The 22,244-nt window shown below is 48.8% G+C and overlaps 1 protein-coding gene across 4 annotated transcripts in view; it reads left to right on the plus strand.

The window, feature by feature from the left end:
• Positions 1-21,497, plus strand: part of LOC119960716 (Fc receptor-like protein 5) — a 72,721-nt gene extending 51,224 nt beyond the window's left edge. For 3 of the 4 annotated variants that reach the window (XM_038788332.1, XM_038788334.1, XM_038788333.1), the window contains 2 exons: positions 5,455-5,486; positions 7,871-8,082. In XM_038788332.1, coding sequence (XP_038644260.1) covers positions 5,455-5,486; positions 7,871-8,011 — 173 coding nt within the window. In that variant the 3' untranslated portion in view covers positions 8,012-8,082. Of the gene's footprint in view, positions 1-5,454; positions 5,487-7,870; positions 8,083-12,481; positions 12,552-13,326; positions 13,393-18,869; positions 18,902-21,285 lie in introns of those variants that run through there. The other variant, XR_005459501.1, reaches the window with a different exon arrangement.
• The last annotated feature ends 747 nt before the right edge of the window (positions 21,498-22,244 follow it).

The following is a 22,244-nucleotide window of genomic DNA, read 5'->3' on the forward strand; positions in this document are numbered from 1 at the left end:
ATTGAAAGCTAATTTTTTTGCGCAGGTCTGCACTTAAAGCAAACAGAAAACATAAGTAGCTGGTACTCTTCAGAACATTGTTCTCTGGGTGTAAATAATTACTGAAGGACCCCTGATCAGAAGCCCTGAAGCAAACCTTGTCTTTTTTAAGCCGGATGGCGTTAGGTACAATACTCTAGTTGAACTCGAAACCGTGAAATCATTGCATTCCACATCGAAAGTAGCCTATTTATATCAACGATTTAGAGGAAAATGTAACTTGTCTGATTAGTACGTTTGCGGATGACACAAAGGTTGGTGGAATCGCGGATAGCGATGAGGACTGTCAGAGAATACAGCAGCATTTAGATCGTTTGAAGACTTGGGCGGAGAGGTGGCAGATGGAGTTTAATCTGGACAAATGTGAGGTAATGCATTTTTCAAGGGCTAACACAGGTAGGGAAATATACAGTGAATGAGCAGAACCCTTATGATTATTGAGCGACAGGGGGATCTGGGTGTTCAGGTCCACAGTTCACTGAAAGTGGTAACGCAGGTAGAGAAGGGCGTTCACGAAGGCCTACGGCATGCTTCCCTTCATCGGCCGGGCTATTGAGTAAAAAAATTGTAGCTGTACAGATCCTTAATTCGGTCACATTTCTAACATTGTATATAATTCTGGTCCCCAGGGTGGAAGTGTCATTTACTAGGGGGCTTAGGTTTAAGGTGCGAGGGGCAAGGTTTAGAGGAGATGTGCGAGGGACTTTTTCTACACAGAGGGTGCCTGGAACTCGCTGCCAGAGGAGGTGGTGGAAGCACGGACGATAGTGACGTTTAAGAGACATCTCTTTTTAATGCATACCAAGGGTGCGATTCTCCGCCCCCCACGACGGGTCGGAGAATAGCGGGAGGGCCTTCCCGACACTTTTCCCGACCTCCCGCTATTCTCCCCCCCCCCCCATGGCCGCCCCACGACACGAATCGTTGCTCGCCGTTTTTTACGGCGAGCAGGGATTCTCCCCTATCCGATGGGCCGAGTTCCCAGGCCGTTTTCACGAACTCCAACACACCTGCTATCACAGTTCGTGAAAACGGCCGCAAAGTGCCGTTCTGGAGAACCATGGCACCGATTGGCACAGCCGCACCACGGCTGTGCCAAGAGTGGCATGGGCCCGCGATCGGTGCCCACCGATCGCGGGCAGCGGGTCCGAACCCCGCACACTCTTTGTTCTTCCGCCGCCCCGCTGGATCAGTCCGCGGGGCGGCTGAAGGGCATGACAGCCCGCGGATGCGCGGGTTTCACGCATATGCGTGACGAGGTCATCCGCGCATGCGCGGGTTGGAGCCGTCCAATCCGCGCATGCGCGGCTGACGTCATCGTGCGCATCAGCCGCCGTTACCCTTGGCGCGTGGGCTTAGCAAAGTTCGTTAAGCCTGCGATGCCGTGATTCACGGGGCCCCGCTGCTAGCCCCAATCGGGGAGCAGAATCGGGTCCCGGGAGGGGGCGCGGAGGCTGCCGGGTAACACGGGCAGCACGGTAGCATGGTGGTTAGCAGAAATGCTTCACAGCTCCAGGGTCCCAGGGTCGATTCCCGGCTGTGTCACTGTCTGTGCAGAGTCTGCACGTCCTCCCCGTGTGTGTGTGGGTTTCCTCCGGGTGCTCCGGTTTCCTCCCACAGTCCAAAGATGTGCGGGTTAGGTGGATTGGACATGCTAAATTGCCCGTAGTGTCCTAAAAAAGTAAGATTAAGGGGGGGTTCTTGGGTTACGGGTATTGGGTGGATACGTGGGTTTGAGTAGGGTGATCATTGCTCGGCACAACATCGAGGGCCGAAGGGCCTGTTCTGTGCTGTACCATGTTCTATGTTCACGACTCTCCGCATTTGCGGAGAATCGCGTCCCAGCTTTTCGTTTCCGATTCAGGGGGAATTTAGCATGGCCAATTGACCAACCTGCAAACCTTTTTGCGTTGTTGTGGTGTGACCCACACCGACAGGAGGGAAAGTGGATAATCCACACGGACAGTGACCTGGGGCTGGGATAGAACCCAGGTGCACAGCGCCTTGAGGCAGCAGTGCTAAGCACTGCGCCATTATGGAACCCATTTAAGAGGCTTCTTGACCATTAGATGACTAGGATGAGGCTGGAAGGCTATGGACCCGGAGGTTTAAATAGCATCGTAATCGCCGTAGATGTGTAGGTTAGGTGGATTGGCCGTGTTAAATTGTCCCTTAGTGTCCAAAGATGTACAGGTTAGGTGGATTGGCCATGTTAAATTGTCCCTTAGTGTCCAAAGATGTACAGGTTAGTTGGATTGGCCGTGCTAAATTGTCCCTTAGTGTCCAAAGATATGACAATAAGACATGGGAGCATAAATTTTCATTTTAAATAAGTTTAGAGTGCCCAATTCATTTTTTCCAATTAAGGGGCAATTTAGCGTGGCCAATCCACCTGCCCTGTGCATCCTTAGGGTTGTGGGGCGAAACCCATGCAAACATGGGGAGAATGTGCAAACTCCACACGGACAGTGACCCAGAGCCGGGATCGAACCTGGGACCTTGGGGCCGTGAATAGGAGAAGAATTAGTCCATTTGGCCCATCGAGTCTGCTCCACGGTTCAATAATGCCTGCTATATTTCTCAACACCATTCTCCTGCCTTCTCCCCATAACCCCTGATTCCCTTTCTCATCAAGAATATCTATCTCTGTCTTCAAGACAGTGATTTGGCCTCCACAGCCTTCTGCGGCAAAGAGTTCCACAGATTCACCACCCTCTGGCTGAAGAAATTCCTCCTCATCTCAGTTTTAAAGGATTGTCCTTCAGTATGAGATTGTGTCCTCGGTTTCAAGTTTCACCTACTAGTGGAAACATCCTCTCCACCTCCACTCTATCCAGGTCTCACCGCATCCTGTAAGTTTCAAGCCTACCCCCTCCCTCATCCTTCTTAACTCCAACGAGGACAGACGAGTGACAGAGTAACAGTTCCTCACTTGCTAACTCTTCATTCCAGGGATCATTTTTGTCATCCTTCTCTGGACCCAGAACAAGGCCAGCTCATTCTGCCTTAGATACAGGGCCCAATACCTCTCACAGTATTCACAGATGTACTTGTTTGCTTTGTTGACCATGCTCAAAAATACATGTTACAGGGATTGGCCATGCTAAATTGCCCCTTCGTACCCAAAGATGTGCAGGTTGGGTCTGGGTTGGTCTTACGGGGAGTCGATCGGGGTCAGTGGCTCTTTCAGAGAGTCACTGCAGACTCCATGGTCCAAATGACTTATTTTAGCGTAGTAGGAATTCTGTTCTTCCATCACGCTGGGAGTGCTCAAGCCCTTACTTTAGTGTTACAGCATGGGATTGATTTGGGGATGACAGTTTATTGGCGTTTTTGACTGGGCCTCAATAAAGTGGGTAAGTGGGCGGGGGTAGTCACAAACTTGGGCAGGGGTTATCTTGGGGTCTATGATCATAGATCTGTGAAAGTTGCCACTCAAGCGGATAGAGCTGTGAAGAAGGCCTATGCTGTGCTAGCGTTCATTAGCAGAGGGATTGAATTTAAGAGCCGTGAGGTGATGATGCAGCTGTACAAAACCTTGGTCAGGCCACATTTGGAGTACTGTGTGCTGTTCTGGTCACCTTATTTTAGGAAGGATGTGGAAGCTTTGGAAAAGGTGCAAAGGAGATTTACCAGGATGTTGCCTGGAATGGAGAGTAGGTCATATAGAACATAGAACAGAACAGGCCCTCGATGTTGTGCCGAGCCATGATCACCCTACTCAAACCCACGTATCCACCCTATACCCGTAACCCAACAGCCCCCCCCAAACCTTACTTTTTAGGACACTACGGGCAATTTAGCATGGCCAATCCACATCTTTGGACTGTGGGAGGAAACCGGAGCACCCAGAGGAAACCCACGCACACACGGGGAGGACGTGCAGACTCCGCACAGACAGTGACCCAGCCGGGAATCGAACCTGGGACCCTGGAGCTGTGAAGCATTTATGCTAACCACCATGCTACCGTGCTGCCCACGGTATGAGGAAAGGTTGAGGGTGCTAGGCCTTTGTTCATTAGAACGGAGAAGGATGAGGGGCGACTTGATAAAGGTTTATAAGATGATCAGGGGAATAGATAGAGTAGACAGTCAGAGACTTTTTCCCCGGGTGGAACAAACCATTACAAGGGGACATAAATTTAAGATAAATGGTGGAAGGTATAGGAGGGATGTCAGAGGTCGGTTCTTTACCCAGAGAGTAGTCGGGGCATGGAATGCACTGCCTGTGGAAGTAGTTGATTCGGAAACGTTAGGGACCTTCAAGCGGCTATTGGATAGGTACATGGATTAGGGTAGAATAATGGAGTGTAGATTAATTTGTTCTTAAGGGCAGCATGGTAGCATTGCATGATAGGACAATTGCTTCACAGCGCCAGGATCCCAGGTTCGATTCCGGCTTGGGTCACTGTCTGTGCAGAGTCTGCACATCCTCCCAGTGTGTGCGTGGGTTTCCTCCGGGTGCTCCTGTTTCCTCCCACAGTCCAAAGATGTGCAGGTTGGGTGGATTGGCCGTGATAAATTGCCCTTAGTTTCCAATAATCTATGATTAACCAAGGGCAAAAGTTCGGCACAACATCGTGGGCCTAAGGGCCTGTTCTGTGCTGTATTTCTCTATGTTCTATGTTCAAACCGAAAACTCCCACTGGGGAGATGGTGACAGAGTTATACGATCGCTGTAATAACTCAAAGGTCCTGCTTAATAATCTCTGGAGATGGGTTCACAATCCACCACAGGAATCGTCGGAAATCAACTGTGAGTAACGATGAGTGTCTGGGATTGGAAAGCCAGTCTTAGTCACGGTTAGCTTCAAACAATTGCAGAGGAAATCTGATCCACTGCTGCCCTTTCAAGGGCGGGAGAATGTCTGTCGTCCTCACAGTTCACATCCAGATCCACAGGGAATTGCTTGACCCCAAACTGTGCTGGTAAAATGGCGGAGAAAGCCACTCAGTTGGGCCATAACTGCACGAGAGAGAGGTTAAACTAAAGGAATGGAACCTTGACCCGTATTGCCCCACTCGCAGTGCAGAGGAAGATGGCTCACCGACACCCCCTGAAGGCCAGGGAGGAAATTGCAATGAATTCTGCCCTTTGGCACTGCTGCCCACACCCCCATGGCAAAATAAAGATGTCTATTTTCCTTGACCTTCAATCGGCCAACAGCATTGTGAGCTGCTTTCATTGGCCACTCCCCCCCAACCCAACTCCAAATTGAAAAAGAAGTGTTTTCCAATCCACTTGTCTGAACTCGTTCATATCTATTGCAATCCCACTTCACCAGCGGCTGTGCCTACTTGTGGGAAGACATATTCAGGAGGATAATGGGGGGGGGGGGGGGGGGGGGGGGGGGGACTGGAAATTCAATATCACCCAAAACGCAAACTCAAATGTGAATCTTTTGTTCCCTATAGGTCACAATGGAAAAGGAGCTGGAACAATCCCAGTAAGTGTCTTATTTAACCACGTCATTAATGTTGGAGGGAATCAGAGACAAGCCACAAATTGAGGCACATGTCCATAGTTCTCTGACGGCAGCAGGACAGATAGACAAGGGGATCAAGGACTCGCTCTCATAAAGAGTCAGAGGTGGAAAACTCTCACAACGTAAAGGGTTGCCCCCACTCAAGGGCACGGGAGGGAATCTATAATTGGCCACAGAGGAAATTGGCGGGGTACTGAATGACGACGTTGTGTCAGTATTCGCCAAAGAGAAGGAATTGATGGATGTTGAGACTGGGGAAGGGTGTGCAGAGCGTTTGGGTCAAATTATCAAAATGGAGTTTGTTTTGGGCGTCTTGAAAAATATAAATGTGGATTATTCCCCAGGGCTGGATGCGATAGAACATAGAACATTACAGCGCAGTACAGGCCCTTCGGCCCTCGATGTTGCGCGGACCTGTGAAACCCCTCTAAAGCCCATCTACACTATTCCCTTATCGTCCATATGTCTATTCAATGACCATTTGAATGCGTTTAGTGTTGGCGAGTCCACTTCTGTGGTAGGCAGGGCATTCCACGCCCTTACTACTCTCTGAGTAAAGAACCTACCTCTGACATCTGTCCTATATCTACCTCCCCTCAATTTAAAGCTATGTCCCCTCGTGCTGGACATCACCATCCGAGGAAAAAGGCTCTCACTGTCCACCCTATCTAATCCTCTGATCATCTTGTATGCCTCAATTAAGTCACCTCTTAATCTTCTTCTCTCTAACAAAAACAGCCTCAAGTCCCTCAGCCTTTCCTCATAAGATCTTCCCTCCATCCTAGGCAACATCCTGGTAAATCTCCTCTGCATCCTTTCCAATGCTTCCACATCCTTCCTATAATGCGGCGACCAGAACTGCACGCAATACTCCAAATGCGGCCGCACCAGTTTTATACCCAGAATACTGAGTTAGGCAATGGACGAAAGTGCTGGGTCCCTGACAGGATTCCTGGCATCCGCACTGGCGACCCAGGTAGTCCCAGAGGACTGGAGAACAGCTAACGCTGTAGGCAATGGGAGGCAGTGGCCTGGTGGGATTATCACTGGATGAGTAAATCAGGAATCCAGGGGAATGCTGTGGGTACGGGGGTTCCAATCCCATCGCTGCAGAAGTTTGAATTTAAGATAAATCTGGAATTAAATATCTAATGATGACTATTGCAGATTGTTTTAAAACCCCCTCTGGATCAGAGAAGGAAATCTCCCATTTTACCTGGTCTGACTGCAATCCCACAGCAATGTGCTTGATGCTTCACTGCCCCCTCAATGGATGGGCAATAAAAGCTGGCACAGCCTGCGGCACCCACTGAACGAATTCTGTTCATCCTCTGATGTTAGTTTCCCTGCTGTTTGACCTTTCCCATCTTTTGTCCTCTCTGGGGACTGCCATTAATACTCTTTCCCCTTAGTATCTGTGGCCATTAGCACCCGGTTTCCCTGGGTTTCTGTGGCTATAACTCATCTTTCATTCCCACTCCACAGTATGAATATTTCCCACTCACTCTGTCTGTTAGCTTTGACAAAGAGTCATCGGACTCAAATCGTTGGCTCTTTCCTCTCACTACAGATGCTGCCAGACTTGCTGAAATTTTCCTTTCGTTTCAGAAAACAGGAATAAGAACATAAGAACATAAGAACTAGGAGCAGGAGTAGGCCATCTGGCCCCTCGAGCCTGCTCCGCCATTCAATGAGATCATGGCTGATCTTTTGTGGACTCAGCTCCACTTTCCGGCCCGAACACCATAACCCTTAATCCCTTTATTCTTCAAAAAACTATCTATCTTTACCTTAAAAACATGTAATGAAGGAGCCTCAACTGCTTCACTGGGCAATGAATTCTATAGATTCACAACCCTTTGGGTGAAGAGGTTCCTCCTAAACTCAGCCCTAAATCTACTTCCCCTTATTTTGAGGCTATGCCCCCTAGTTCTGCTTTCACCCGCCAGTGGAAACAACCTGCCCGCATCTATCCTATCTATTCCCTTCACAATTTTACATGTTTCTATAAGATCCCCCCTCATCCTTCTAAATTCCTTCTGATAAGATGGGGATAGAGGGATACAGACCGTGAGAATGCAGGCGGTCTTAGGTTAGATGCACAGGCTTGGAGGGCAGAAGGTCCTGTTCCTGTGCTGTCTGTTTTTGCTGTCCTGTATTCCCAGTCACACACACACACACACACACACAAACTCCTCCTTCAACGCCCACTGTCCCCGATGTCGACTTATGAGTTCCACTCCTCACATCGCACATGGTACCTGTAGGTGGAGGATGTTATGACCGACATGGCTTAGATTAGAGCAGGCAGTGAGTGTATTGACACCCTCTCCACTCCCTTTCAGGGCAAGGACGATTATTATGTCACTTACGCGACTCTGAAACATCAGAAAATGGAAAGGAATGGAGACCTGTTGCCCCGACAGGAAGAGGAAGATAATTCTTCAGATTATGGTGAAATATACCAAAATGTGCGGAGGTCATAGTCACTGACTGAGCCTTGTCCGTTTCGATGAGTAAATATCTTCGTTTTTGCCACGGGACATTTTCAAGCAAAGTAAGATTTGTACATTGTTCACACCATGAGGAGCTTTAATACACAGGACCTCATTCCTACTATCTGCTGCATTCGGATGGAATCATAACCAGGGAGCGGGTACACCACCCAGCTTGCTTGAGTAGAGAAACGTTTTCTGGATGGAAATGCCAAATGGTAAAAATTAACATTTTAAACTTAGGTCTATCCACTTTGGTGATCATGAAGGGGCTGTTTAGCACACTGGGCTAAATCGCTGGCTTTGAAAGCAGACCAAAGCAGGCCAGCAGCACGGTTCGATTCCCGTAACTGCCTCACCGAACAGGCGCCGGAATGTGGCGACTAGGGGCTTTTCACAGTAACTTCATTGAAGCCTAACTCGTGACAATATTTTCATTTCATAAATATTTTCTTCGTCACAACAACGAGGACCGGCTGTTCGGACATTCAGTTGTTAACCCAGCATCAGTCACAATGTTTTGGGTCAACCCCTGACAACGGGAAAGACGACATCGACACAGGAGACCGTGTGTCGCCAGTCAGTGACAGTCTATTGCGTGTACTGAGGAAGCATCCACGATTGACAGATTGTCAGTCTCTGTTATTTAGGCACGTCTTGCTCACAAATGGACCTCATCACGTCAACTAAGGAATTACTCGATTGGCTGTCTCCACCAGAATTGGTTTTTTGACTTGTTCAAGGAATTATTTCAGCTTTTTAGTTTTATTTTATCGCTGCCATGAATACTTAGTAATCCACGCGCATATCAGTGAACAAAAGCAGCACGGTAGCATTGTGGATAGCACAATTGCTTCACAGCTCCAGGGTCCCAGGTTCAATTCTGGCTTGGGTCACTGTCTGTGCGGAGTCTGCACATGCACCCCGTGTCTGCGTGGGTTTCCTCCGGGTGCTCCGGTTTCCTACCACAGTCCAAAGATGTGCAGGTTAGGTGGATTGGCCATGAGAAATTGCCCTCAGTGTCCAAAATTACCCTTAGTGTTGTGTTGGGTTATGGGGATCGGGTGGAGGTGTTGACCTTGGGTAGGGTGCTCTTTCCAACGGCCGCTGCAGACTCGATGGGCCGAATGTCCTCCTTCAGCACTGTAAATTCTATGATAATGAATTGCTGACCTTCGCCAAGTAGTCCGTTACCATGTCACTAATATTGACGTTCTTCGTCGGCCTTCAGTGTGCAGATTGCCAACGTGGCTAATTCCTGGGCGACCACCGCACCGGCATTTTCACATTGACAGGAATAATCTGAGTGAAAAGGGAAGTAAATATACCTGACATTCTCCATTGGGCAGTAACGTGGTAAAGGTGTATTTACCAATCTACAATATCGTGGAGAATGTCAGAGTGCGTGAGACTCTGACATTTGCCTACTACGGTGTGGATTGGTAAAGGTGTGTGTGTTTGTGATTGTGACGATTCCCACCAGGGGGGAGATTGGTAAAGGTGTGTGTGTGTGATTGTGACGATCCCCACCAGGGGGGGGGGATTGGTAAAGGTGTGTGTGTGTGATTGTGACGATCCCCACCAGGGGGAGATTGGTAAAGGTGTGTGTTTGTGATTGTGACGATCTCCACCGGGGGGGAGATTGGTAAAGGTGTGTGTGTGTGATTGTGACGATCTCCACCAGGGGGGAGATAGGTAAAGGTGTGTGTTTGTGATTGTGACGATCTCCACCGGGGGGGAGATTGGTAATGGTGTTTGTGTGTGATTGTGACGATCTCCACCGGGGGGGGGAGATTGGCAAAGGTGTGTGTGTTTGTGATTGTGACGAACCACACCAGGGGGGAGATTGGTAAAGGTGTGTGTGTTTGTGATTGTGACGATCTCCACCAGGGGGGAGATTGTTAAAGGTGTGTGTGTATGATTGTGACGATCTCCACCAGGGGGGAGATTGGAAAAGGTGTGTGTGTGTGATTGTGACGATCTCCACCAGGGGGGAGATAGGTAAAGGTGTGTGTGTGTGATTGTGACGATCTCCATCGGGGGGGGGGGGGGAGATTGGTAAAGGTGTGTGATTGTGACGATCTCCACCGGGGGGGAGATTGGTAAAGGTGTGTATGTGTGATTGTGACGATCTCCACCAGGGGGGAGATTGGTAAAGGTGTGTGTGTGTGATTGTGACGATCTCCACCGGGGGAAAGATTGGTAAAGGTGTGTGTGTGTGATTGTGACGATCTCCACCGGGGGGGAGATTGGTAAAGGTGTGTACGTATGATTCTCACGTTCCCCACTCAAGGGGAGATTGGTAAAGGTGTGTATGTGATTCAGACATTCTCCACCGGAGGGTCGATTGGTAAAAGTGTGTGTGTGTGTGTGATTCTGACATTTTCCACGAGATAGCAGATTGGGACAGATGTGTGTGTGTGAATATGGCAGTCTCCACTACGGGGTAGGTGGACAAAGGTGTGTGCATGGTTCGATTAGGGAGTTGGAGGGATGGGATGATGGAGTGGCTCTGGATGGGAAGCACTGTCAAAGGATCGGTGCCGATTCTATGGGATGAATGGCTCCTTCTGCCCTGTAACATTCCATGAATCCATGACTGCGTGTTGCAAAGGCCTGTCCAATCTGGTCAGGAGTGGAACTGGTTGGTTCAATTGTACAAATGGAATTAATAATTCTAACGATTCTGCTTTACCAATTATCTACCATGTTATATAATGAATGTCTTAAAAAAAATAAATTGCTTCATTGCTTGTTTTATGGATGTCATTAATAAAGTTAGCTATGAACAAAGAAAATTACAGCACAGGAACAGGACCTTCGGCCCTCCCAGCCTGCGCCGATCCAGATCCTTTATCTAAACCTGTTGCCTATTTACCAAGGTCTACTTCCCTCTGTTCCCCGCCCGTTCATATACCCGTCTAGATGCATCTTAAATGATGCTATCGTGCCCGCCTCTACCACCTCCGCTGGCAAAGCGTTCCAGGCACCCGCCACCCTCTGCATAACAAACTTCCAACGCACATCTCCCTTAAACTTTCCACCTCTCACCTTCAAATCGTGTCCCCTTGTAACTGACACCCCCACTCTTGGAAAAAGCTTGTTGCTATCCACCCTGTCCATACCTCTCATATGCTTGTAGACCTCAATCAGGTCCCCCCTCAACCTCCGTCTTTCCAACGAAACCAATCCTAATCTACTCAACCTTTCTTCATAGCTAGCACCCTCCATAACCAGGCAACATCCTGGTGAACCTCCTCTGCACCCTCTCCAAGTCATCCACATCCTTCTGGTAATGTGGCGGCCAGAACTGCACGCAGTATTCCAAATGTGGCCGAACCAAAGTCCTATACAACTGTAACATGACCTGCCGAGTCTTGTACTCAATACCCTGTCCGATGAAGGCAAGCATGCTATATGCCTTCTTGACCACTCTATCGACCTGCGTTGCCACCTTCAGGGTACAATGGACCTGAACTCCCAGATCTCTCTGCACATCAATTTTCCCCAAGACCCTTCCGTTGACCATATTGTCCGCTCTTGAATTTGACCTTCCAAAATGCATCACCTCGCATTTGCCTGGATTGAACTCCATCTGCCATTTCTCTGCCCAACTCTCCAACCTATCTATATTTTGTTGTATTCTCTGGCAGTCCTCCTCGCTATCTGCAACTCCACCAATCTTAATATCATCTGCAAACTTGCTGATCAGACCTTCCTCCAGGTCATTTATGTAGATCACAAACATCAGTGGTCCGAGCACGGATCCCTGTGGAACACCACTAGTCACCCTTCTCCATTTTGAGACACTCCCTTCCACCACTACTCTCTGTCTCCTGTTGCCCAGCCAGTTCTTTATCCATCTAGCTAGTACACCCTGAACCCCATACGACTTCACTTTTCCCATCAACCTGCCATGGGAAACCTTATCAAACGCCTTACTAAAGTCCATGTATACAACATCTACAGCCCTTCCCTCATCAATTAACTTTGTCACTTCCTCAAAGAATTCTATTAGGTTTGTAAGACGTGACCTTCCCTGCACAAAACCATGCTGCCTATCACTGATAAGTCTATCAGAGCCAGCTGTGGTGTCACTGCTCTGGCTGCTGCTGTTGTCCCCTGATAGGTTATTCCCCCCCGACAGTATCCAAATCGGTATACCTGTTCGAGAGGGGGACAGCCACAGGGGATTCCTGCACCGACTGCCTGTCCGTTCTGGTGGTCACCCATCTCTCTGCCTGCACCTTGGGTGTGACCGGATTAACAGTTGCAGGCCAGAAGAAAGAGAACAAAATGATCGGGAAGCAGCACCTTCTCCCACTCTGCCACGAATTCCCTCACTGCACCAAATTACCAAGTTCCAAATTCCCATTCTGGATGTGTGTCACTCGCTCAGGATGTGTCTCCTTCACCTGCGCAAAGCATAATAGGTGCGCTTTCTGTCTGTCTTTTATACAGAGCTCAGCGATCCAGGGCGTTGCCATTCATGTCGATATGAAGAATACCAGAGCAGGATGTATTTCTGATGGTATATAAAGTTCTAGCCAGACCCTATTTGGAGTATTGTGCGCAGGTTTGGGCCACGTATGTATTGTGCTGGTCCTGGAAATGGTCCAGAGGAGTTTCACAAGAATTAACTTTGGAATGAAGTGCTTGTCATATGATGAGGGGCTGAGGACTCTGGGACTGTACACGTTGGAGTTTATTAGAGTGAGGGGAATCTTATTGAAACTTACAGGATACTGCGAGACCTGGGTAGAGTGGACCTGGAGAGGCTGTTTCCACTCGGAGAACCTGGAACACAATATCAGGCTGAAGGGATGATCCTTTGAAACAGAGATGAGGAGGAATTTCTTCAGCCAGAGGGTGGTGAATCTGTGGAACTCTTTGACGCAGAAGGCTGTGGAGTCCAAATCACTGTGTTTCTTTCAGACATAGATCATAGAACAGTACAGCACAGAGTCCTTCGGCCCAGATAGGTTCCTGATTAATAAGGGGATCAGGGTTTATGGGGAGAAGGCAGAAGAATGGGGATGAGAATAATATCTGTCATGAATGTCGGATCGACTCGATGGGCCGAGTGGCCCAATTCTACTCCTGTGCCTTATGGTTTTACGGTCTTATCTCAATTTAATATCTCTGATTAAGGATTCATGTAATGAAGCATTTGGTTCATGGTGACGTATATTTAATTCAAGCATCATCCAAAACGGGTCAGTGCTGTGAACGTGCAGCAGGTCAGACTGAGGAGGTGAGGGACAGATGCTTGACTAGTAAACCCTGCAATCTCTTCCCTCTTTCAGAACACACTGTGCCATCCGCTGGTGAAATTGTGTACGCCGAAGTCCAAGTGAAGAGGAAGGCCGATGGTAATATGCATTGAAAGCTAATTTTTTTGCGCAGGTCTGCACTTAAAGCAAACAGAAAACATAAGTAGCTGGTACTCTTCAGAACATTGTTCTCTGGGTGTAAATAATTACTGAACGACCCCTGATCAGAAGCCCTGAAGCAAACCTTGTCTTTTTTAAGCCGGATGGCGTTAGGTACAATACTCTAGTTGAACTCGAAACCGTGAAATCATTGCATTCCACATCGAAAGTAGCCTATTTATATCAACGATTTAGAGGAAAATGTAACTTGTCTGATTAGTACGTTTGCGGATGACACAAAGGTTGGTGGAATCGCGGATAGCGATGAGGACTGTCAGAGAATACAGCAGCATTTAGATCGTTTGAAGACTTGGGCGGAGAGGTGGCAGATGGAGTTTAATCTGGACAAATGTGAGGTAATGCATTTTTCAAGGGCTAACACAGGTAGGGAAATATACAGTGAATGAGCAGAACCCTTATGATTATTGAGCGACAGGGGGATCTGGGTGTTCAGGTCCACAGTTCACTGAAAGTGGTAACGCAGGTAGAGAAGGGCGTTCAAGAAGGCCTACGGCATGCTTCCCTTCATCGGCCGGGCTATTGAGTAAAAAAATTGTAGCTGTACAGATCCTTAATTCGGTCACATTTCTAACATTGTATATAATTCTGGTCCCCAGGGTGGAAGTGTCATTTACTAGGGGGCTTAGGTTTAAGGTGCGAGGGGCAAGGTTTAGAGGAGATGTGCGAGGGACTTTTTTTACACAGAGGGTGCCTGGAACTCGCTGCCAGAGGAGGTGGTGGAAGCACGGACGATAGTGACGTTTAAGAGACATCTCTTTTTAATGCATACCAAGGGTGCGATTCTCCGCCCCCCACGACGGGTCGGAGAATAGCGGGAGGGCCTTCCCGACACTTTTCCCGACACTTTTCCCGACCTCCCGCTATTCTTCCCCCCCCCCATGGCCGCCCCACGACACGAATCGTTGCTCGCCGTTTTTTACGGCGAGCAGGGATTCTCCCCTATCCGATGGGCCGAGTTCCCAGGCCGTTTTCACGAACTCCAACACACCTGCTATCACAGTTCGTGAAAACGGCCGCAAAGTGCCGTTCTGGAGAACCATGGCACCGATTGGCACAGCCGCACCACGGCTGTGCCAAGAGTGGCATGGGCCCGCGATCGGTGCCCACCGATCGCGGGCAGCGGGTCCGAACCCCGCACACTCTTTGTTCTTCCGCCGCCCCGCTTGATCAGTCCGCGGGGCGGCTGAAGGGCATGACAGCCCGCGCATGCGCGGGTTTCACGCATATGCGTGACGAGGTCATCCGCGCATGCGCGGGTTGGAGCCGTCCAATCCGCGCATGCGCGGCTGACGTCATCGTGCGCATCAGCCGCCGTTACCCTTGGCGCGTGGGCTTAGCAAAGTTCGTTAAGCCTGCGATGCCGTGATTCACGGGGCCCCGCTGCTAGCCCCAATCGGGGAGCAGAATCGGGTCCCGGGAGGGGGCGCGGCGGCTGCCGGGTAACACGGGCAGCACGGTAGCATGGTGGTTAGCAGAAATGCTTCACAGCTCCAGGGTCCCAGGGTCGATTCCGGCTGTGTCACTGTCTGTGCAGAGTCTGCACGTCCTCCCCGTGTGTGTGTGGGTTTCCTCCGGGTGCTCCGGTTTCCTCCCACAGTCCAAAGATGTGCGGGTTAGGTGGATTGGCCATGCTAAATTGCCCGTAGTGTCCTAAAAAAGTAAGATTAAGGGGGGGTTCTTGGGTTACGGGTATTGGGTGGATACGTGGGTTTGAGTAGGGTGATCATTGCTCGGCACAACATCGAGGGCCGAAGGGCCTGTTCTGTGCTGTACCATGTTCTATGTTCACGACTCTCCGCATTTGCGGAGAATCGCGTCCCAGCTTTTCGTTTCCGATTCAGGGGGAATTTAGCATGGCCAATTGACCAACCTGCAAACCTTTTTGCGTTGTTGTGGTGTGACCCACACCGACAGGAGGGAAAGTGGATAATCCACACGGACAGTGACCTGGGGCTGGGATAGAACCCAGGTGCACAGCGCCTTGAGGCAGCAGTGCTAAGCACTGCGCCATTATGGAACCCATTTAAGAGGCTTCTTGACCATTAGATGAATAGGATGAGGCTGAAAGGCTATGGACCCGGAGGTTTAAATAGCATCGTAATCGCCGTAGATGTGTAGGTTAGGTGGATTGGCCGTGTTAAATTGTCCCTTAGTGTCCAAAGATGTACAGGTTAGGTGGATTGGCCATGTTAAATTGTCCCTTAGTGTCCAAAGATGTACAGGTTAGTTGGATTGGCCGTGCTAAATTGTCCCTTAGTGTCCAAAGATATGACAATAAGACATGGGAGCATAAATTTTCATTTTAAATAAGTTTAGAGTGCCCAATTCATTTTTTCCAATTAAGGGGCAATTTAGCGTGGCCAATCCACCTGCCCTGTGCATCCTTAGGGTTGTGGGGCGAAACCCATGCAAACATGGGGAGAATGTGCAAACTCCACACGGACAGTGACCCAGAGCCGGGATCGAACCTGGGACCTTGGGGCCGTGAATAGGAGAAGAATTAGTCCATTTGGCCCATCGAGTCTGCTCCACGGTTCAATAATGCCTGCTATATTTCTCAACACCATTCTCCTGCCTTCTCCCCATAACCCCTGATTCCCTTTCTCATCAAGAATATCTATCTCTGTCTTCAAGACAGTGATTTGGCCTCCACAGCCTTCTGCGGCAAAGAGTTCCACAGATTCACCACCCTCTGGCTGAAGAAATTCCTCCTCATCTCAGTTTTAAAGGATTGTCCTTCAGTATGAGATTGTGTCCTCGGTTTCAAGTTTCACCTACTAGTGGAAACATCCTCTCCACCTCCACTCTATCCAGGTCTCACCGCATCCTGTAAGTTTCAAGCCTACCCCCTCCCTCATCCTTCTTAACTCCAACGAGGACAGACGAGTGACAGAGTAACAGTTCCTCACTTGCTAACTCTTCATTCCAGGGATCATTTTTGTCATCCTTCTCTGGACCCAGAACAAGGCCAGCTCATTCTGCCTTAGATACAGGGCCCAATACCTCTCACAGTATTCACAGATGTACTTGTTTGCTTTGTTGACCATGCTCAAAAATACATGTTACAGGGATTGGCCATGCTAAATTGCCCCTTCGTACCCAAAGATGTGCAGGTTGGGTCTGGGTTGGTCTTACGGGGAGTCGATCTGGGTCAGTGGCTCTTTCAGAGAGTCACTGCAGACTCCATGGTCCAAATGACTTATTTTAGCGTAGTAGGAATTCTGTTCTTCCATCACGCTGGGAGTGCTCAAGCCCTTACTTTAGTGTTACAGCATGGGATTGATTTGGGGATGACAGTTTATTGGCGTTTTTGACTGGGCCTCAATAAAGTGGGTAAGTGGGCGGGGGTAGTCACAAACTTGGGCAGGGGTTATCTTGGGGTCTATGATCATAGATCTGTGAAAGTTGCCACTCAAGCGGATAGAGCTGTGAAGAAGGCCTATGCTGTGCTAGCGTTCATTAGCAGAGGGATTGAATTTAAGAGCCGTGAGGTGATGATGCAGCTGTACAAAACCTTGGTCAGGCCACATTTGGAGTACTGTGTGCAGTTCTGGTCACCTTATTTTAGGAAGGATGTGGAAGCTTTGGAAAAGGTGCAAAGGAGATTTACCAGGATGTTGCCTGGAATGGAGAGTAGGTCATATAGAACATAGAACAGAACAGGCCCTCGATGTTGTGCCGAGCCATGATCACCCTACTCAAACCCACGTATCCACCCTATACCCGTAACCCAACAGCCCCCCCCCCCCCAAACCTTACTTTTTAGGACACTACGGGCAATTTAGCATGGCCAATCCACATCTTTGGACTGTGGGAGGAAACCGGAGCACCCAGAGGAAACCCACGCACACACGGGGAGGACGTGCAGACTCCGCACAGACAGTGACCCAGCCGGGAATCGAACCTGGGACCCTGGAGCTGTGAAGCATTTATGCTAACCACCATGCTACCGTGCTGCCCACGGTATGAGGAAAGGTTGAGGGTGCTAGGCCTTTGTTCATTAGAACGGAGAAGGATGAGGGGCGACTTGATAAAGGTTTATAAGATGATCAGGGGAATAGATAGAGTAGACAGTCAGAGACTTTTTCCCCGGGTGGAACAAACCATTACAAGGGGACATAAATTTAAGATAAATGGTGGAAGGTATAGGAGGGATGTCAGAGGTCGGTTCTTTACCCAGAGAGTAGTCGGGGCATGGAATGCACTGCCTGTGGAAGTAGTTGATTCGGAAACGTTAGGGACCTTCAAGCGGCTATTGGATAGGTACATGGATTAGGGTAGAATAATGGAGTGTAGATTAATTTGTTCTTAAGGGCAGCATGGTAGCATTGCATGATAGGACAATTGCTTCACAGCGCCAGGATCCCAGGTTCGATTCCGGCTTGGGTCACTGTCTGTGCAGAGTCTGCACATCCTCCCAGTGTGTGCGTGGGTTTCCTCCGGGTGCTCCTGTTTCCTCCCACAGTCCAAAGATGTGCAGGTTGGGTGGATTGGCCGTGATAAATTGCCCTTAGTTTCCAATAATCTATGATTAACCAAGGGCAAAAGTTCGGCACAACATCGTGGGCCTAAGGGCCTGTTCTGTGCTGTATTTCTCTATGTTCTATGTTCAAACCGAAAACTCCCACTGGGGAGATGGTGACAGAGTTATACGATCGCTGTAATAACTCAAAGGTCCTGCTTAATAATCTCTGGAGATGGGTTCACAATCCACCACAGGAATCGTCGGAAATCAACTGTGAGTAACGATGAGTGTCTGGGATTGGAAAGCCAGTCTTAGTCACGGTTAGCTTCAAACAATTGCAGAGGAAATCTGATCCACTGCTGCCCTTTCAAGGGCGGGAGAATGTCTGTCGTCCTCACAGTTCACATCCAGATCCACAGGGAATTGCTTGACCCCAAACTGTGCTGGTAAAATGGCGGAGAAAGCCACTCAGTTGGGCCATAACTGCACGAGAGAGAGGTTAAACTAAAGGAATGGAACCTTGACCCGTATTGCCCCACTCGCAGTGCAGAGGAAGATGGCTCACCGACACCCCCTGAAGGCCAGGGAGGAAATTGCAATGAATTCTGCCCTTTGGCACTGCTGCCCACACCCCCATGGCAAAATAAAGATGTCTATTTTCCTTGACCTTCAATCGGCCAACAGCATTGTGAGCTGCTTTCATTGGCCACTCCCCCCCAACCCAACTCCAAATTGAAAAAGAAGTGTTTTCCAATCCACTTGTCTGAACTCGTTCATATCTATTGCAATCCCACTTCACCAGCGGCTGTGCCTACTTGTGGGAAGACATATTCAGGAGGATAATGGGGGGGGGGGGGGGGGGGGGGGGGGGACTGGAAATTCAATATCACCCAAAACGCAAACTCAAATGTGAATCTTTTGTTCCCTATAGGTCACAATGGAAAAGGAGCTGGAACAATCCCAGTAAGTGTCTTATTTAACCACGTCATTAATGTTGGAGGGAATCAGAGACAAGCCACAAATTGAGGCACATGTCCATAGTTCTCTGACGGCAGCAGGACAGATAGACAAGGGGATCAAGGACTCGCTCTCATAAAGAGTCAGAGGTGGAAAACTCTCACAACGTAAAGGGTTGCCCCCACTCAAGGGCACGGGAGGGAATCTATAATTGGCCACAGAGGAAATTGGCGGGGTACTGAATGACGACGTTGTGTCAGTATTCGCCAAAGAGAAGGAATTGATGGATGTTGAGACTGGGGAAGGGTGTGCAGAGCGTTTGGGTCAAATTATCAAAATGGAGTTTGTTTTGGGCGTCTTGAAAAATATAAATGTGGATTATTCCCCAGGGCTGGATGCGATAGAACATAGAACATTACAGCGCAGTACAGGCCCTTCGGCCCTCGATGTTGCGCGGACCTGTGAAACCCCTCTAAAGCCCATCTACACTATTCCCTTATCGTCCATATGTCTATTCAATGACCATTTGAATGCGTTTAGTGTTGGCGAGTCCACTACTGTGGTAGGCAGGGCATTCCACGCCCTTACTACTCTCTGAGTAAAGAACCTACCTCTGACATCTGTCCTATATCTACCTCCCCTCAATTTAAAGCTATGTCCCCTCGTGCTGGACATCACCATCCGAGGAAAAAGGCTCTCACTGTCCACCCTATCTAATCCTCTGATCATCTTGTATGCCTCAATTAAGTCACCTCTTAATCTTCTTCTCTCTAACAAAAACAGCCTCAAGTCCCTCAGCCTTTCCTCATAAGATCTTCCCTCCATCCTAGGCAACATCCTGGTAAATCTCCTCTGCATCCTTTCCAATGCTTCCACATCCTTCCTATAATGCGGCGACCAGAACTGCACGCAATACTCCAAATGCGGCCGCACCAGTTTTATACCCAGAATACTGAGTTAGGCAATGGACGTAAGTGCTGGGTCCCTGACAGGATTCCTGGCATCCGCACTGGCGACCCAGGTAGTCCCAGAGGACTGGAGAACAGCTAACGCTGTAGGCAATGGGAGGCAGTGGCCTGGTGGGATTATCACTGGATGAGTAAATCAGGAACCCAGGGGAATGCTGTGGGTACGGGGGTTCCAATCCCATCGCTGCAGAAGTTTGAATTTAAGATAAATCTGGAATTAAATATCTAATGATGACTATTGCAGATTGTTTTAAAACCCCCTCTGGATCAGAGAAGGAAATCTCCCATTTTACCTGGTCTGACTGCAATCCCACAGCAATGTGCTTGATGCTTCACTGCCCCCTCAATGGATGGGCAATAAAAGCTGGCACAGCCTGCGGCACCCACTGAACGAATTCTGTTCATCCTCTGATGTTAGTTTCCCTGCTGTTTGACCTTTCCCATCTTTTGTCCTCTCTGGGGACTGCCATTAATACTCTTTCCCCTTAGTATCTGTGGCCATTAGCACCCGGTTTCCCTGGGTTTCTGTGGCTATAACTCATCTTTCATTCCCACTCCACAGTATGAATATTTCCCACTCACTCTGTCTGTTAGCTTTGACAAAGAGTCATCGGACTCAAATCGTTGGCTCTTTCCTCTCACTACAGATGCTGCCAGACTTGCTGAAATTTTCCTTTCGTTTCAGAAAACAGGAATAAGAACATAAGAACATAAGAACTAGGAGCAGGAGTAGGCCATCTGGCCCCTCGAGCCTGCTCCGCCATTCAATGAGATCATGGCTGATCTTTTGTGGACTCAGCTCCACTTTCCGGCCCGAACACCATAACCCTTAATCCCTTTATTCTTCAAAAAACTATCTATCTTTACCTTAAAAACATGTAATGAAGGAGCCTCAACTGCTTCACTGGGCAATGAATTCTATAGATTCACAACCCTTTGGGTGAAGAGGTTCCTCCTAAACTCAGCCCTAAATCTACTTCCCCTTATTTTGAGGCTATGCCCCCTAGTTCTGCTTTCACCCGCCAGTGGAAACAACCTGCCCGCATCTATCCTATCTATTCCCTTCACAATTTTACATGTTTCTATAAGATCCCCCCTCATCCTTCTAAATTCCTTCTGATAAGATGGGGATAGAGGGATACAGACCGTGAGAATGCAGGCGGTCTTAGGTTAGATGCACAGGCTTGGAGGGCAGAAGGTCCTGTTCCTGTGCTGTCTGTTTTTGCTGTCCTGTATTCCCAGTCACACACACACACACACACACACAAACTCCTCCTTCAACGCCCACTGTCCCCGATGTCGACTTATGAGTTCCACTCCTCACATCGCACATGGTACCTGTAGGTGGAGGATGTTATGACCGACATGGCTTAGATTAGAGCAGGCAGTGAGTGTATTGACACCCTCTCCACTCCCTTTCAGGGCAAGGACGATTATTATGTCACTTACGCGACTCTGAAACATCAGAAAATGGAAAGGAATGGAGACCTGTTGCCCCGACAGGAAGAGGAAGATAATTCTTCAGATTATGGTGAAATATACCAAAATGTGCGGAGGTCATAGTCACTGACTGAGCCTTGTCCGTTTCGATGAGTAAATATCTTCGTTTTTGCCACGGGACATTTTCAAGCAAAGTAAGATTTGTACGTTGTTCACACCATGAGGAGCTTTAATACACAGGACCTCATTCCTACTATCTGCTGCATTCGGATGGAATCATAACCAGGGAGCGGGTACACCACCCAGCTTGCTTGAGTAGAGAAACGTTTTCTGGATGGAAATGCCAAATGGTAAAAATTAACATTTTAAACTTAGGTCTATCCACTTTGGTGATCATGAAGGGGCTGTTTAGCACACTGGGCTAAATCGCTGGCTTTGAAAGCAGACCAAAGCAGGCCAGCAGCACGGTTCGATTCCCGTAACTGCCTCACCGAACAGGCGCCGGAATGTGGCGACTAGGGGCTTTTCACAGTAACTTCATTGAAGCCTAACTCGTGACAATATTTTCATTTCATAAATATTTTCTTCGTCACAACAACGAGGACCGGCTGTTCGGACATTCAGTTGTTAACCCAGCATCAGTCACAATGTTTTGGGTCAACCCCTGACAACGGGAAAGACGACATCGACACAGGAGACCGTGTGTCGCCAGTCAGTGACAGTCTATTGCGTGTACTGAGGAAGCATCCACGATTGACAGATTGTCAGTCTCTGTTATTTAGGCACGTCTTGCTCACAAATGGACCTCATCACGTCAACTAAGGAATTACTCGATTGGCTGTCTCCACCAGAATTGGTTTTTTGACTTGTTCAAGGAATTATTTCAGCTTTTTAGTTTTATTTTATCGCTGCCATGAATACTTAGTAATCCACGCGCATAT

This window comes from Scyliorhinus canicula, unplaced genomic scaffold (assembly GCF_902713615.1).
Source record: "Scyliorhinus canicula unplaced genomic scaffold, sScyCan1.1, whole genome shotgun sequence".
NCBI classification, from domain to species: Eukaryota; Metazoa; Chordata; class Chondrichthyes; order Carcharhiniformes; family Scyliorhinidae; genus Scyliorhinus; species Scyliorhinus canicula.